At 40.5% G+C, this 18,166-nt stretch overlaps 2 protein-coding genes across 7 annotated transcripts in view; one reads left to right on the top strand and one right to left on the bottom strand.

Annotated features, from left to right (window-relative positions):
- Positions 1-14,323, top strand: part of MON2 (MON2 regulator of endosome-to-Golgi trafficking) — an 81,427-nt gene extending 67,104 nt beyond the window's left edge. For 5 of the 6 annotated variants that reach the window (XM_077934683.1, XM_028747798.2, XM_077934684.1 and 2 more), the window contains one exon: positions 13,442-14,323. The gene's annotated coding sequence lies outside the window, so the exon portion shown is untranslated. Of the gene's footprint in view, positions 1-6,662; positions 6,738-13,441 lie in introns of all 6 variants that reach the window. The other variant, XM_077934682.1, reaches the window with a different exon arrangement.
- The window catches only part of PPM1H (protein phosphatase, Mg2+/Mn2+ dependent 1H), a 101,392-nt gene continuing 90,114 nt past the window's right edge, over positions 6,889-18,166 (bottom strand). The window contains exons 9-10 of the mRNA XM_028747806.2: positions 15,656-15,807; positions 6,889-13,299 (exon numbers count right to left, since the gene is read on the bottom strand). Of these exons, the coding sequence (XP_028603639.2) occupies positions 13,152-13,299; positions 15,656-15,807 (300 nt within the window). The 3' untranslated portion in view covers positions 6,889-13,151. The remainder of the gene's footprint in view (positions 13,300-15,655; positions 15,808-18,166) is intronic.

Consider the following 18,166-nt stretch of genomic DNA (forward strand, 5'->3'; position numbering starts at 1 on the left):
AGATTTAACTAGTATAGTGAGTCTACCCATTTATTAAAGTATATCACATCCTGCCTGCCTTTCATCACAGAGTTTACCATAAAGCCAAACCATTCAGAAATGCTGCATAATACATTCATCAAATTATTCCATCTCATGAATGGGGAAAGAATGCTTGAATATTTGAATATTCATCAGTGTTCTGGGATGTCTCTTTCAGGTGTTTTGTTGGCATTTCTTCAGAATTGTCAGTGGGGCTAAAAAGTTGGATGCAATTATTTGATTTTGTATACTTCACCTTCCTGTAATTTGTTAAGAAAGTGCTTACTACAAAATAAAACTATAATAATAAATTATATATAATACAAGATTTAAAATAACAACAACCACAGAGAACAATGAAGTAAATCTACTTTTCCAATACCTGGTAGAAAGAGCTAGTCTTGGCCAAGTCCCTGAAGGCTAGCTGTGGTTATGGCAGGCAAATAATGGACGGGGTCATGCCATACATTTGAAGTATATGGTTTCCCCCAAAGAATCCGGGACCTGTAGTTCACCCCTCACAGAGCTAAAAATTCTCAGCACCCTTAAACTAGCTTCCAGGATTTTTTTGGGAAAGTCGTGTATTGCATATGTGTTGACTATATGGTGTGGAATTGCCAAATACCTGGAGAGGGAGTGCCAGAACAGGAAAGGTCCTCTCCCTGGTCGCCCATCTAATCTCAAGCTAGGGTGACGAGAAGGAGTTCCCTAGATACTATGATACATTGATGCAAATATGAATTATCTAAGGCCCTCCAGATGATAGACTATAATTCCCATCATCCCTGACTTGTTCATGCTGGCTGGGCCTGGTGTAAATTTGAGCCCAACAACAGGGGTACTACAAGTTTCCCATTTCTGTATTAATAGCTCATGAGACAATGTGGGTTAATTTGTAGGGTTTCCTTAATTTACTGTTGGGAGTTGTAAATTCTTAATGCCTGAATGTGTGAATGCTCAAAAGTGGATGGGGTTAGGGACATGCATGTAAACAGCACCCTCACCATGCACACGCACACACTGGCCTCTCCCTCTTTCCTTCCCTCCCTCTGTTCCCCCCCGTATGTCTCTGCCTCCTAAAGGCTTGCACGGCTGTTTGTTGCAGCAGCCCTGGCTACAAGCTCTCCAGGCGAATGGTGCCTCTGGGGCTGGCCAGGGGGTGCTTCCCAGGCCCCTGTGGACAGTGTGAGGAGGCACCTCTCAGGGGTGGGGGTGGGGCAGTTCAAAGAATTGAACTGACGACTCCTAAGGAGAGGGGAGAGGAGATGAGGCTGAGGGAGGGTGTTTGAAAAATGTTGAGGCTACCAGCTCTGCAGGCAAGGGGTGCTGTATAAATAATGTAGTTGCTCAAGAAAGCCATGGACTCAAAAAGATTGAAAACCTCTGCCATTGGAGGCATGAGAGTTGTGCCACTTAAGAAACTCTTACAAGTGCTCATTCTTGGTATCCTCCTAGCTAGATTTGGCTCCTTGGCAGAAACACCCTTCTGCTCAAGTTGCTTATGTGGGTGCAGATGTGCAGTACTGGGTTCACCTAAGATCTATTTAATTTTTCTGGAGACACTTTTTAATGAACAAAGATTGCTTATAAATGTTTGGCACAACTAATAATTATATAAAACCTGTTACCCATGGCAAGAACTGGTTTTTAATGTTTATATATTAAGGGAAGGGAAGATATATTTATTAGCCAACTCCTCTTCTAAGAGAGATTGGTGCAGTCATTGTTTGCCTTTTGTAGAACACATCTTCATCCAAGTGGAGTGCAGATTGCAATGCCTTTTGGCTGCAATTTGATAGGAGGCAAATATTAGTTTATGAACTATAGTCCGTAACACATTGGTGTTTATGGAAGGTTATTCCATGAGTTGTGCTGTGACATAGTTGTATAGAAGATAAAAGAATGGAATGTGACAATTTCATATGCTGTTACGCTCATTCTTCCTGTGTATGCATAGAGGCCATAAAGAAAGGAAGCAGGGTCATTCATTTGTTCCTGTATCAATAGTCTTAAATGTTATGCATGCGCATAAAAATAAAAAGCCTTTATACAAATAAAAGTAAACCATTCTTTAGACTAGACTAAAAACTAAGATGATTATGGAAGAGAATGTGATTTTGCATTGATGCACCACTACTAAATAGCAGCTTAATTGAAAGAGATATCATTTACATTAAAAATGTAAATGTAATGTAACTTGCCATTTTTAAACTAGTCCAATGAATGTGGTTGTTGTGCTGGTCCATATTGTCATCGCCTATTTACTGCTATCACTCTTTTATGTAGGCATGCCACTTTAATACTCATGAAATCACTTAGCATAATGCCCACTTTTCGCATTGGTACCAAGTCATGCAGCTTGAGATTTTGTCATGTGCCAAAACGTTTCAGCTATATCTTTAGCTATATTCCAATATAATATAGATCCTAGCACAGATTGTGTAATGCTGTCTCCTTTTAACAACCAGTAAAATGTCATGGGGCTTTAATAGCACATTATTTTGTTTTTTAAAAGACAGATCTACTGGGCAACAACAGCAAAATGTTACTAGTTCTGACATACGTTTGCTGTCACTCCACTACAGAGCAACACTTGATCAGTACAATAAATTGTTACCAATGGTGGTATAAAGGGCTTTAAAAAGTATTGAGGGTTCAGTTGCCAAGTACATCTGACTCAGTAGTTCAGAATCAATAAAGCCACTCAGACACATAAACCTAGAATGACCTATCGTTCTTGTGGTGCCGTTGCTACCTCTGCTGTGATCAGATAAATCACTTTCACGCTATTGAATCAATAATCATAAATTAAATACCTATTGTAATACCATCTTATGAGAAATTCTCCTGGCTTAATTAATTCAACAGCTATAGTCATCTGCCCCTTCCAAGAGAGAAATGGCTTTAAAAAAGCAACTCCATTGTGAAAGGGAAATTTATAGTGAACTATTTGTTTCTACATAATATATATAAAATGGAATTCTTCAGCCTATCCCAGCTAATTCATGTTTCGATTGTACCCAGCTGCTTAAATTGCACTGCTCAGAGATTGCCTTGATCCCCAGGTGCAGGTATTCCATCTGTGCTGCTCTGAAAGACTATTTACGGCAGAGGTTAGGCCAGTGATTGCTGGGATGGAAAACTCATTTCTCAGCCTGGCTTTTATTTACACTCTTATTAAAGATCCTTTCACTCATGTTGGAATGGCAGCTAGTGACTGCAGCGAGTATCTGGCACTAAGCCAAGCAGTAAAATTACAATGTTGATGAAAGATAGCCTGCTTCCATTTTAACCTTTCCCTGTTCACTCCATCTACATTTGCATGAAGAAGAATGATTATTGAACAAGATAGCGGGGGACAAAGGGATAAGGCAGGCCTGGGCAATTGAGCTCTCCAAAAAAAATCAACTGTGCCACTGATTTTGAAACAAGTCATTGCTTTGCTAATATGTAATTACCCTTAATTATTATTAGAAATTATTTTGAAATAGAATGGTGGTGCCACTCATGCCATTTTTCTCGCTTTAAAATTGCTGCCTATTTTGCAATAGGAAAAGGCACACGCAGGTTTCTATTTCAAACTTCATGTGAGCAACAAAAGGTAATGCACAAGGAACATCCTTAAAATGTCTTTTAAATGGTGATAGTTACTAAGAAATTCATGGACAAAGTATAAAAAGCAGTATTATGCTTTAGAAAGGAAAGTTGTGGCTCTTCATTTTCTGGTCGCGCGGTAAAATTAGAAATATATTGAAAAGGTCTGGAAGAGTAACCATATTAGGATTTAGCTAGAGCCAAATAGCTGCTGCCATTCCATGTGTCTCTTCCTCATAGCATCTAAACCAGCACAACATATGATGGGATAGCATCATGTTATGTGCTGCCATGGCCCCACCTGATAACTGAAAAAGGTTGGACAATTTCATTTTTACTTGGATGTTTTGAGAAAGTGAGCAGAGAAAACGAGAACAATAGACCTCTGTTCTGTAAACTGCAATGCCAATTTTTCCTGGAAGGGTAGCAGTGACTGCCCCCCCCCTCCCAAGCTGCCCTTCTCCAGGCCAACAACAAACCATTAAGGTCATGAGGCTTTTTAATGAGATAGGCTCACTTGTTTCTCCCTTCGTCATACTTCAATTCTATTCAAATGTATTTTGCCTATATATTCCTATATTGAGGTTAAAATGAAGTGTAGACTTGCTTGGTGCTGACTACTGGTATAATATTCCTGCACTTTGTTATGGGGAGGGTGAAAGTAGAACTTGAAAAGTGAAGTTAGTTTATAGATGGTCCCTGGAAGGCTAAGTTTACAAATGGCTCCCATGTGAAACAGTTGAGAAGCAATGGGTTGTATACAACTCTGCTGTTCTGCTCAAGCAAGAGATTTCCACTTGCATGAATTGACTTACCCCTTCTCCATGTGGTTCCCCATGCACCCTCAACATCTGCACCCGAGAGTTGAAGGGTCCTCTGGAGCAGATTTTGGGGCACATGGGAAGAGAGGAAGGGGAAACCCTGGTGCACAAATGGAATTCTGCTGTGCAGTGTTAACTACAACCCATAGGTCTGTCTCATTAAGGCCTTAGGTCTGGAATCAAGTAGCAAGTCCTGCTAGCAGAAGCCCATACAACTTAAGATAGCTACTCAGAAGGTTGGCAACTCGAATCCCCACAACAAGCGTGAGCTCCCATTGCTCTGTCCCAGCTCCTGCCAACTTAGCAGTTTGACAGCATACCAGTGCAAGTAGATAAATAGGTACTGCTGTGGCAGAAAGGTAAATAGCATTTGCATGTGCTCTGGTTTCTGTCATGGTGTTCCATTGTGCCAGAAGTGGTTTAGTCATGCTGGCCACATGACCTGGAAAGCTGTCTGTGGACAAACGCTGGCTCCCTTAGCCTGAAAGCAAGATGAGCACTGCAATCCCATAGTCGCCTTTGACTGGACTTAACCGTCCAGGGGTCCTTTACCTTTATGATAGAACAACTGGGCTTTCCCTCCTCTAAGTGGGGTGGGGGCAGGGGTCAAGAGAATAACACCCCAGGGGAAGATTGCAGGGGGGGGTGTCATTCTGTCTGGCAAGCTGAAATGCTTATGCTGATAGCACAATTGCTAGAAAAGGCTGGGGAGTAATGCATTTTACATACCCTATTTTTTATTGTCGCATACACTTTGCTTCTTCAGCAAATATTAATTTTCAGTTTGTTTTCCAGAGCAATGTTAAATAATTTTGATCCTGTAAAATTAAAACAATGGGGAAACATTCTAGTCCATTGTCAGTCTGGATACCTGATAAATTTATACGAAACATATGCCAGCATCAACAATGCCATCTCAAAATATATGTATAGGTTGAATTCAAAGAACTGTGCCACATATTAGGAACTAATTCTCAAAACAAACTGTAGTGCCTATTATGAAGTATTTGCCAACTTGCATGGATATTTGCAAGTACAAACAACAATATCAAAGAGAAATATTTATCCTATATATTCAACCAATGCCTTCATAGTAAACAGGGCTCTGTAGGTTATAAGATTCTTTTTAAAAGAAAGAGAAAGAACTATGGTTGCCTTGCTCAAGAAGCTGCTTTTAAAATAAACTCAAGACAACCTGCAATGTGATTCTGTAATCAATGGTGGATTCTCCTGAAACAGAATGTTTATGAATAGGTAACAAGGGTAAATCAAACCTTTGGAAATTTCTATCTGGCCCCAGCAAAGCCTCTGATATGGAGAACCTCCATCATACATTATACATCTCACCTTGATTCTTCCATGGGCTATAGTTAGTGTCCCGTCCCCCCCTTGGACCATCAACCAAGCTTAGCAGAGCTTTCCCCCTTATTATACAATCCATCTGCTCACTTCACTGCACAGGCAAATCACTGTTTATCTGAGTGAAAGTTATAAGAGGGCCCTGCTGAAGCCCCTGTTACTATACACACTGGAAGAGAGAGCACTGACTAACCCTTTGCTGTTATCTTTTTCTCTCACCCCTCTCCCTTGCAGCTAAGCCACCCCTTCCTCATCAGCTTTAAGCCTTGCACATGGAGCTAAAATATTCCCACTTCCCTTTGTTGTCTCAGCATTATACAAAACTAAAGTTTCTAAGCTTCTTGGTATTGTTTGATGTGTCTAAACCATTTTTAGTATCCTTTCAATTATTTAGAAACACAGAATCCCTTTAAAGCTCTCCCTGATATCTGCCAGTATTTATAATACACTTGCAGAACAGAATTCGTAGCTAGCTGTGCATTATGGAGTTTCAGTCACCAGCCAAATTTCAGAAACGTTCATTACAGCTTTCTCCAAGTTTTATTATTAAGCAAGCATTTATCTTCCAACTTCTGTCTAATTACTGAAAAGCAATTAAAATACTATAAAAATTATAAAGTGCTAGTTGATATATTATTCACTTGACAGTAACAGAGTACAAACTTTTTTAAAGTAATTTTGTCCATATGTAGAAACAACAGCTGTTCACTTATTATGCGTTTCTTTGGAATTTTACAAGCAGCACTCCACTGACCCAAACCATACAAAAATCTATAATAACCAACTGGGCATTTGCTCTGGAATTCAGTTAGGTGATTTTACTTACATCAAATTTCTTCTCTGCTTATTCCCATTTTGTTCTTTCAGCAAACAGAATTGATAGCTGAGTGCTTGAACATGCACTACAAGAGAACTTAACAAATGGAAAAATTTAAAAAGAAGGTGCAGTATGTACCTATGCAACTATAGTTTGGCTGAGACAGCTCAAAAGAAAGCTGAATGATGGGGAATTGTAGACTATATCATATTTTCACTGACAGCATTCACCAGCTATATGCCCCAGAAAAGAAGCTCACAGCAATACTACCCAAAATAAGATTTTATATTTATTTATTTTTTACAATATCATTTTAAAACTTTGTTGTGCATACATTTTTCCAGCTTCCTTATTTCATTGCACTTAAAAGTTTCAAAACACATAAAATATATCCCTTTACTAAACATTTTTGTTCTCGGGTTACAAAAAAGTTTTGACATTTCACAGTCACCACGCTTAAGTACATTGATCCAAACAATTTTTATCCAGAAGACTCTCTTCATTGTTTGGAATGCTGAGCCCAGAATATAGTACATTCCTTGCTTACAGTCACTGTGCCAATAAAGGAAGAAAATGGCAAAATTAAACTGAAATACAATGGAACCTCAAAGTAAAGTGGAGGCTGACGGGGAGAAGCCTCCTTCAAGTATAATGTAGGTAGAATTTGGCAGAATGATTGAAGAGGTATTTGGCCACTGTCTATGTCATCTTCATACGACAGGAAAGAAAATTACAAGTGTGCAATTTTCACATAACTCACAACATAAGATACAAAACTGCAAGAGTGCATTAAGCAAAAGGGCAAAGGACTAAAAGAAATTAGTAGGATTGTGCTGTATGAAAGACAAGTACCTGTAAAGTTCATGCAACAACCTACAAAATATTTTATTTCAACATGTCACTTAGAGAAGTACCTTAAAGAATGTTCTTATAGAACAAGTACCCTGGACTGCTAGTTTTAAAACTGACGATGCAACTCTCTTTATGGACATTGGGCAAGTACTGAAAAAGAACTCTTTGATTATTTGATAAAAATAGAATGATATTGGTAAATTACGATTAGGAAGAAGTTAGACATCTCAAAGACTACTGGATGATTTTGATAAAGAAATTTTTGAGTTACAAGCTGTCAGATATTTACTGTAAAGGGGAATTTCCCATGAACTGGAAAGGGCAGACAGAATCGGGTTCTAGAATGTTTTAAAATCAGGGGAGAAGGAAAGAGAGTAGATAAGCTAAGTGATCTAATTAAATGTGTCTCGAGCAATTTCTGTAGTGCTGATTTGAAAATTTGGACAATGTTATCATTGAATATTTACAATCGGATAGCAAACATTGGTCATGTGGCTGTAGCAGCTCCATAAGACAAGTGAATTTCCTCTCTTATCTCAATTTTTATTTGCCTAAAAGCTCTTCCAGTTCTGGCCTAGGTGAGATAGTTGGTATGAAAGTCTTGAGTTTTCCCCATTTTCTTTAGGCAAGTTATTCTAATAATTTCCAACACAGTTACCAACATTGTTGAAATAGATGGTGGCCCAGTGACGATTTTCCAACCCGCCGCTTTCCCAAGCTATAACCTTAATTTCCAGTAACCTTTCACCTTTAAGATATATGTAACTGGTTTACTTTTAAGCATGATTTTCAACCTTGTCTTGGGTTATAAAACTGTTGACGCAGCAGCAGCAAAGTGAATTATTTCTAGACAATACTAAATTCCATATTGCAATTTCTTTTTAAAAACAAAAAATAGTATTACTACACACCTGGAAATCAGTTACTGAAGTGTGAATAGAATTTTGCTGTCCAGTTTGTATAGCTCTCAGCTAGGCTTGGCAAATGTTCTATGCTGCAGCCCAATAATAAAGCACATGGGGCAAGATCCATCCCTCACTTAAATGCATGAGCAGAAAACACTTTTGCTTACCCACAGGAGCAAAGCAACAGTTCCAAAAGTAGCCTTAAAGTTTATAGGATGTCAGTCTGGAGGGCTTCCGTTAGTGGGAGGAGGCTTTTAATGGGGGGGGGGCGCTAGGGGTTGCCACTCACTTCTGTCTGAATCCTGTCTACTGGCTCTCATAAAATATATTCATCTAGATAGGGCATTGCTATTTTGAAAGGATTATTAAATAAAACAATCTAAATATACTATACAGTTCTAAGTTGGTGAAAACCATTATTGAGTGTATCTTATAGAGATGGGGGCAAGTAAAAGTTCAGAATAAGTTGGCTTAATTTCTAAATGAATTCAAAGAGTTTGTTTAGTTCGAATTAAACACAACTTTTATTTAACAATCCAGAGTTTAACTTTGGTCTCTCTGGGAATTGCTCGGTAGCAAATACAGGATTACTTAAGCAAAGCTTTTGAAAGGGATGGTGCAATTTGGGTTATTGATTCAGTCCGTCTGGACAATAGCAAGAGTTTGTTTTTGTTTGTTTTGCTACTTTAAGTGTTTCACTGCTGCCTCTTTTAAAAACAAAGTGGGCATTTCCAGGATCACTCTTAATGATGTTACTACTGATATATAAAACATACTATTCAAATTAAGCAGCATTTGAAATTGTATCACCAAATCTGGTGTACAACACTGAAAATTAATGTTTCATTTAAATGTTTCAAAAATATCATTTTTTATGACATGATAAAATGTAGCAGTCTAGATACTATTCCACGAAGAATTGGATGCACTCAGAACTACTGGTCATTCTGAATCAGTTTGATGTACAGATGTTTTCTGGAGCTGCAACCTAGGTTATTATCATATGTAGTGTGTTCTTATGAGTTAAAATGAAAATCCAATTTAAAGTTTTCCTGCACTGGCAAAAGTCCTTTTATTTTGGTTGGTCCAATGGGATTGTTTGCCACTAAATACCTTCTTTTCACATATGGCACTGGAAGTGGGAAATGTGTTCAGGTTCTGTGCAAAAGTATACAAACAGAATGAAGACAGTAACACCTGTAAATCTTACCCAGGGTGTATACAGTGGTACCCCGCAAGACGAACGCCTCGCAAGACGGAAAACCCGCTAGACGAAAGGGTTTTCCGTTTTGGAGGCGCTTCGCAAAACGAATTTCCCTATGGGCTTGCTTCGCAAGACGAAAGCCCATAGGGAAATCTCCGGGGACCTCTTTTAAATGCTAGCGGTGGGGAGCAAAGCCTTTCCCCCCCCCTCTGGCCTTCAGAAGAGGTCCAGGAAGGCTGGCGGGGGCCGAAAGGCTTTGCTCCCCACCGCCAGCATTTTAAAAGCAGTCCGGGATAGCAGGGAAGCGCTTCCCGCTATCCCGGACGGCTTTTGAAGGCAGGAGAGGTCCGCGAAGCCTGGGCGCGCTGATCTCAGCGCGCGCAGGCTTCGGCATGCCGGCAACTCTCCGCAAGCAGCGGCAGCGCTGCCGCTGCTTGCGGAGAGGTCCGCGAAGCCTTGGCCGGACAGCTTTTGAAGGCAGGCGGGGGGGAGCAAAGACTTTCGCCCCCGCCAGCCTTCAGAAGAGGTCCAGGACCTCTTCTGAAGGCTGGCGGGGGGCAAAAGTCTTTGTCCCCCCTGCCTGCCTTCCCAGGGGCTTTTAAATCGCCCCGGACAGCGGAGAAGTCCTCCTCTGTCCCGGGGCGATTTTAAAATGCCGCCCGCCAGCATTTTAAGATCGCCCCGGACAGCGGAGAAGCCCTCCGCTGTCCCGGGGTTTTTTAAAATGCTGGGGGTGGGAAGAAAAGCCCTTCTCCCCCCCCCCCCAGCCTTCAGAAGAGGTCGGGGGACAGACTGTCCCCGGACCTGGTCTGAAGTCGGTTTCCCTAGGAACGCATTAATTGATTTTCAATGCATTCCTATGGGAAACCGTGCATCGCAAGACAAAAAACTCGCAAGAAGAAAAAACTTGCGGAACGAATTAATTTCGTCTTGCGAGGCACCACTGTATATTGTGTTAGAAAGTGTTGTTACGTTAACAGTAATATTCTACAAATGAAATGTTTGCTGCCTAAGAATGTCTCTCATCATGAGATTGAAAGCAAATGATGACCTGATGACCCCGAAAAATGATATTGCCTGAACTGAAAAAACAGGGAAGCTGTGTGGAAGGGCTACACTATCAGTTTTTTAGGCAAAATGTGACCTGCTAATCTGAACATATATGATTGGAATAACGAGGTACTTTATTGAGAATAAATTTGAGAAGTATTGCTGATTTGTGAAAAGACACAGCATTATGAAAATCTACTTTTCATGAAATTTTCGATTTTATGGTATCAGAAAAACATTATTGCAAGCAGATTTACTTCATGTCAGAATTAACACTTTTCTGAACTATTCAGTTGCAGATTGAAACATATTTGCTGCTGCAGCAGCATATTGAAATAACCTAACATCTGGTGCAAGGGTGGAATGCAGAGTTGACTATAGTAGCATTAATAAAATGCCTACTCCGACAGAAATGTACAATATATTGTTTAAGCAAATAATTATTTCCAGGTTAATTCTATTAAGAGTATTTTTTTTGGGGGGGGGATATAAACACAGAAAAGACTTATGGGAACATGTGGTACCATACTCTTGCTATGTTGGTAGCTTCTCTTCAGAAAAAAACTTAACATTTCTGAGATGGCTCATCAACTGCCCACGATCACTGTCAACTCATTTGTTCTCAGCTACCTAAAACTGTTTTTTAAAAAACCACAAGGATATGTTTCTTTAGTTCTTGGCCAGGGAGATAACACCTGAGAACTAAATTTTGAGTCACCTGTAACAATATGAATGATGATACTGTAGTTTTTGCCCCATAGGACGCACCTAGGTTTTTTTTTGGGGGGGGGGAAATAAAGGGTAAAAATTTTATTCCCCCCCCCCAGGCGTGGGGGCTGGCGCGGGGGAAGCCTGAGCTTCCCCCGACCCCAGCCCCCAGAACAGGCTGCCGCCCCAAGCCTTGCGCGCCCGACGGGACCTCCTACAGGGTGCGCAAGGCTTGCGGACATCTGCCCGAAGCAGGGGGCGGGCTCCGCAGCTGGCCCCCTGCTTCGGGCTGCAGGCTGCCGCCCCAAGCCTTGCGCGCCTGGCGGGACCTCCCGCCGGGCACGTGAGGCTTGCGGATAGCTTCCTGAAGCCTGGAGAGCGAGAGGGGTCGGTGCGCACCGATGCCTCTCACTCTCCAGGCTTCAGCGAAAGCCTGCATTCGCCCCATAGGACGCACACACGTTTCCCCTTCATTTTTGGAGGGGGAAAAGTGCGTCCTATAGGGCGAAAAATACGGTAATTGGGAGGACTCATTCTCACCCTAGAATACATAAAATGTGTGGTTGTACAGGTAAATGTAAATCCTTAAGTTTCTATTCTGTTGCTATGTTAATATTCGAAAGCCTAGGTACAGAATGTCAAACAAGCTGATGAGTCTTAGCACTCTGCAATGGCTCCTCCCTCCACCTTTTGGATTAACAATGTCAAGCAATGTCTACTAGCAATGTGTACTGGCCCTTGCAATATCAGAGAAGCAATAAACGAAATTGATGCTGAAAGAGCATAGCAGGAAAAAAGATGAAAAGCTACTGTTCTGGAGGAGACTTCTGAAACATACCAGCCTTACACAGTTAATAAGAGAGAAATCAGAAGACAAATCACCAAGTACAATAAATTAAACAGTATGTATATAACAATCCTTTGAACAGGATATAAATTAGAGGAGACAGAAGCATTCAATGAATGAAAACGTGTGGTGCCAAAGGAATGGTGATTTCTGGGGAAATCTTTCTAAATCAAGAATTCTCCCAGTCTGCTACATCATAGTTATAAATACAAAAATCTTGACAATAAGGAACACATTTTCCAGCCAAACAGCTTTCCCTATTCTCTTAGGCAAGTGTGCTAACAGGAGGTGTAGATTAGACCTTGTCGAGAGAAAAGGTTGGCTTCACCATCTAAACATATAAAGAGTAACTGTAAGGTTCCAAAATGTTTATGATGGTGTACAAGAGGAAAAGCTTGATTTATTGACATAAATAAAACTCATCTTTTTGAAATTATCCACTGAAACATTAACAAGATTTGAACAAAAAAATAATTAACTGTCGTGTTAGGTTTTTTTCACCTTAGTAACTTAGAGCTTAAATTTGCTCAAAAGCAAAGTTAGCCAGTCAATTAATAATGGGGGAAATGGGCTACATTACCAATTTTAATAGCTTTCCCAATTTGCATCTCATGTGTTATTTCTGGCTACATTAAACTGGGAAAGAAAAATATTCTATCAGGTTACACTAGGGTCCTCACCAGGAGGGACATTAAAAATAAATCACTAATATACTAGCAGCATTAAAGTCCTGGTCCTGATATGCACGCACACAAAAAACAAAACCCCACAGGGAAGCTGCAGTTTCTAGGAGATGCCTTTAAATCATTGCAATTCAGCCTCTATGTTTCATGTAGAAATATCCCAGTCTAACCAAGCTTAGAACATAATTTTTAAGTTAAACTTGATCTCTTTTCTTGATAGCCTGCCTTTTCCAGAGGTTCTTACTGTAAAAAAAAACAAACCTTTCCTATTACCAGTATTCGTGTTTGTTTTACAAGATTCTGTTCCCATGTATCAAAGGAATGACGAAGACAGAAATGTCATCTCCTGAGCCCAGTCTGTCATTGGATATCCTCCAGCCTCTGTCTTTCAGCACTCCTCTGGCTCGCATTACCAAATCCTGAGCTGCTAATGTGTACCTGCATGAAGAAGAAACAGTCACAGATTATAGATGTTGTATAATAGTAAAGGTTTATTACTTGCTGGGCAAGGAACGCATTCCATATATCCTCTCAAAAAGTATAAGATTTGAAGTGCAGGATTTGTGCTTCTATTTTACAGACCAGTCAAAACTGAAAAGCCTGCCCAGCCCCTCTGCTTGTATGGCTGTCTTTTTCCAACCCAGTCGTCCAGAACACCTGGAGAGCACATCATCAGCCTCAACCAGCATGGCTAATGTTCAAGGAGGATAGGAGTCATATTCCAGAAAATGTAGAGAGCACTAAGTTGGGGAAGGCTGCAATACAGATTGTTTTACAATGGTGCAGGAAGGATACCTGATCCTGTGGAAGAACCTGACAGTGTAAATCCACTTTTAGTTGGATAGAAAAGGATAACTGCACATGTCAAGCACAGTTGCTATGAACAGCCACACTGCCCCAACATTCGATTTGTGCACAGTGGTAGAACTTGCAGCAGTCTAAAACAGTAAACCTGAGTGATTAAGAGGCTTTAACCATTCCTTCTTCCAAAGTCCTATCCATATCAGAGATCATAACTATTTTATCAAGCTTTAGCATTTTTGTAAGAACGTTTGAGGAAGGGGCATACAGTAGCTCAGTAGTAGAGCACATCCTTTACACGTGGCAGATTGTCCTAGGTTCTTGAGGTAAACATGTCCAGGGTGGATATACAAAGGCTCCCTGGAAAACTGCTGCCAGTGTATATAACAGTGAGCAAAAGGAACCAGTGGCCTGACGGTGATGGAAGGTGGTTTTCTAAGTTCTTAAGAAATAAGTTGGGAGAGGAGTTGTGGTTGATCTTTTTAGATGTATGTGGAAAATGTTCAATTTGTTTACTTTTTGATGAGTTTTATTTATTGTTTATGACTACTTTTGTTATGTTTGTAATTACAGACATTTTTTCATGTTGTAAGCTGCCTTGAGCATGGTTTTAACTATGGAAAGGTGACATACAAATAAAATGATAAATAGATGAATGAGACCCATGATAGATCTCTTTCTCTTTCTCTAGTGTATGCAATCAGCCATGCAGAAAGCCAAATTGCATCAGGATCTCATTGCTGAGAGATGTTTCTCTTTGTGCCATGGGTCTTAATAGAAAGATGTCTGACATTACTCTATGGGCAGGGGTTGATTATACTTTTGTACCATGTATGGAAGATTCTTATTGTCTGCTGGATATTCTCTCCTTTTCAGTAAGAAACTGAGAGAAATCCTGTAGAAATTTGCAGCCAATAGCAGAAGAACCTAGGGATCATCAATACTGGAGAAAGCAATTAAAACAGATACATATATATCAGACACTAAGATCCACAATTTGTAATGACTTAAGGTAGAACTGCTGTATTTCAAGGTAAAAGCATATTATCTTCATATTCCTTAAAATAATTTAAAGGGGGGGTTTGAACTGAATTATATTACTATTATGTGTCTCCCATCTGACTGGTTTGCCCCAGACACTCTGGCTGGCTTCCAGCAGAAAATAAAAACACAATAAAACATCAAACATTAAAAACTTCCCTATACAGGGCTGTCTTCTAAAAGCCATATAGTTGTTTATCTGTTTGATACCTGATGGGAGGGCGTTCTACAAGGTGGACACCACTGAGAAGGCCCTCTTGCCTGGTTCCTTGTAACTTCCCTTCTTGCAATGAGGGAATCACCAGAAGGCCCTCATAGCTGGATCTCCATGCTAGGCCTGAATGATGTGGGTGGAAATACTGCTTCAGGTATATACAGCCATGGCCATTTAGGTCATTAAAGGCCAGTACCAACACTCTGAAATGTGCTCGGAAACATACTGGGAGCCAATGTAGAGGCTTTAGAACTGGTGTTATATGGTCCCGGCAACCACTCCCACTCACCAGCCTAACTGCCAGATAAGCATTAATTCAGGAAAATCAATGCTAAACATAAGGAAAGCAAGCAGTGGCAACAGGAAAACGCACTATACGTAACTGGAATAAAAGGGAGGCTGCCCCTTCTTAGTAACAGATAAATGAGAGAGCATTTCAGGAACTTGGAGATTAATATCGCTAGCAGTGCATTACTGAATGCTTTATTCACTAATGTAGCAAATTTGGAATGCAACTGTCAAGGCAACTTTACAAAACTGCTGAAGTAGTTTTCAAGCAACTCATTCTCCTTAGGACCTAATTGGAATAAAGCTTTTCAGAACATGCATTTGTTCCTGCTGAAGCTTCTAATATTGATCAGTGGAAGCACTGCAAAGGCAACAAAACACATTCCTGGCAAGCAGTCTGAATCTGAAAAGCACCTTGCTAAGGAAATATAAAAGTGAGAGATTACAAACCTGTGGGGGTCATCAGGGTCACAGTTTGGCAGGAAATTAGTGACCGCTTCTGCCACTTCTTCATTTAATAGTACATCCCAGAGTCCATCTGTTGCCAAGATCAACACATCATCAGGTCCATGCTCATACTGGAGAAGATCATATACCCTCACCTGAAAAACAAACAAACCCATTAGGTGAAGGAGAAACAAGAGTTTGTTTTTGTGCCTGTCCTAATCAATGTTGTATGTTTCTGCTATCCAAAAAATCTACTTGTTTCCCTAACAGTTAAGATCAAATGTGGCCACATGTACAGTCCTACACATTTAAGTGGAGATTCTTACCTACTTAGAACAGACCACTTTCTGAAGGGGAACTCCGGTGAGTTGCATCAGCATTATGCCCGAGTGCTGCTTTCTCTCGCTTTACAGTCACCTCTAAGTCAATACTTTGAGCCTCATCAAGTAGTACAGGAAATCACTCGGCATCTTATTTATTTTAAAAGAGACCTAGCTGATCTGGAAGCTTTGGAAGGTTCAAGGCAGGATCTGCTAATGCAGCATTCAGCCTGCAAACATGTTAGGCAGGAATACCATTACAGACCATTCCAGTCCATTTTAGTCTGCAGCAGCAGCTTTTCACTAAGCTCCCACCTCTATAAAGGCAAAACACTGGGGAAACATGTACGGTTCAGCTGCATGACAATCGAGAGAAGGTGACATGCCCTAGTCTGACAAACCAACCTGAAGCTGATCTATGTATGTGACGTTCAGGATATTCTCAAATGTTTTGTCAGAAATGGAACTAACAGAAAACTCACATACCTGAGTATTTCTCATAGTCCTGCATGCTGATAAAAAAACTTTACAAAATAAATGTTCACTTACAGCCTGCTGAGTATGGCATCTAAAATATACTCCTTGGCTGCACTGATAGATTTTATTGAACCAGCATAAGGATAAAGGTCATTTTATGTATTTCCAAGTGTGTCTGCTGTGAGAGATACAGGTCTTCTAGCTGCCTGCTTCATACTCCCCATTGTCAAACCACCTGGCTCCTTGAAGTCCAAAAACAAAACCTTCAGGAGTCCTTCTGAATTACTAACAGAGCACTTTAATTACTCCAGCAGTAGCTGTATTTTCAGAGAAGTGAAGTGACCTTGTGACAACTGACAAAAGGAAGTTATTATCTGGACTAGGATTTGGAAACAGCACACCTGGCTGGGAATGCTGATTTATCCTTACGGCTGGCAGGGTCAGTGCTCTACGGTTGTGTTGGGAAACACACTTGGCATTGCTGGAAGAGAATCATTTATCCTCTCTTTGTGTTGTGCTAATCTTTGAAATCCAGGATTAGGAAATGTATATGGAGTACTTAGACTTCTTAATGTAGTTAGATCCCAGTGCAAACATTCAATATTCCCTTTAACTAATGGAGAAACTTGGATTTTAAAAAATGAGATATATCATTTACTAAGGTGGAAGATGCGATTAAGGACTTAGAAACTGATGAGCTAGACACACAATTGCTCATACCTCATTCAAAGTGTCAAAAATAAAACCCAAAGTTGTCAAGTCCACTGCAGGAGGAACATAACTCACACCCTCTAGACCAGCGTTTCCCAACCTTGTGCCTCCAGCTGTTTTTGAACTACAACTCCCATCATCCCTGACTAGCAAGACCAGTGGCAAGGGATGATGGGAATTGTAGTCCAAAAACAGCTGGAGGCACAAGGTTGGGAAACACTGCCTAGACACCAACGAAGTGTTACACGACCAGAGACCTATAATGCAGCACAAAGTATCCATGCTCATGCCCCCACTTCTCATTAGCTAAAAGCAAGAAGATAAACACAATCCATCTCTTTCATACAACAAAGGACTAGATCTCCCTCCTATTAAAGTGTGTATCAGAACAAACAACAGAATATATAGTGACTTCTTCTTGTTTATAGCAATGTAGCCTTCAAAAATATGGTTAAATCTATACAATGAACACAGAGGCTGTATGTCAACACTTAACCTTTTCTTGCTTGCTTGCTTTAAATATGTATTTCTTTTCAGAGAAAAAAAGCCAACAAATAGCAAGTTGAAAGGCAAGAACCAGATAAACATTCCCCAACCCCAGAATGGCAGAGCCAGCTTCCATATTTAGTGATTGTAATCCCACAGCTTTTCAGAAGTGCCAGTCACAGTGCCAATATCCAACCAAGTCATTTCTTCCTAATTAAATATGATGTGTGGGTTGGGTGGGCTGGATGGAGAGCTAAGACAACTAATGATGGAATAAATGTGGCACATTTGAGAAACAAAGTTTGCTCTCAGTGCCCATCAGCTGACCGATGCTGAATGTAAGCCCTCTGAAGGCACATGGTCAGCTGATTGGATCTGAGAGCATGCCTGCAAAGGGTCTCACTGGATTCATTACAACTGCAAAAATGGACATTTTCTTTTCACTGCAGATTGGCACCTGAGTCCAAGCTACTCCCACAAATGGGCACCTTCAAAGGGGCTTGTTGTCCTTGTCAATCAG

Source organism: Podarcis muralis, chromosome 10, assembly GCF_964188315.1.
Source record: "Podarcis muralis chromosome 10, rPodMur119.hap1.1, whole genome shotgun sequence".
Taxonomy (NCBI): Eukaryota; Metazoa; Chordata; class Lepidosauria; order Squamata; family Lacertidae; genus Podarcis; species Podarcis muralis.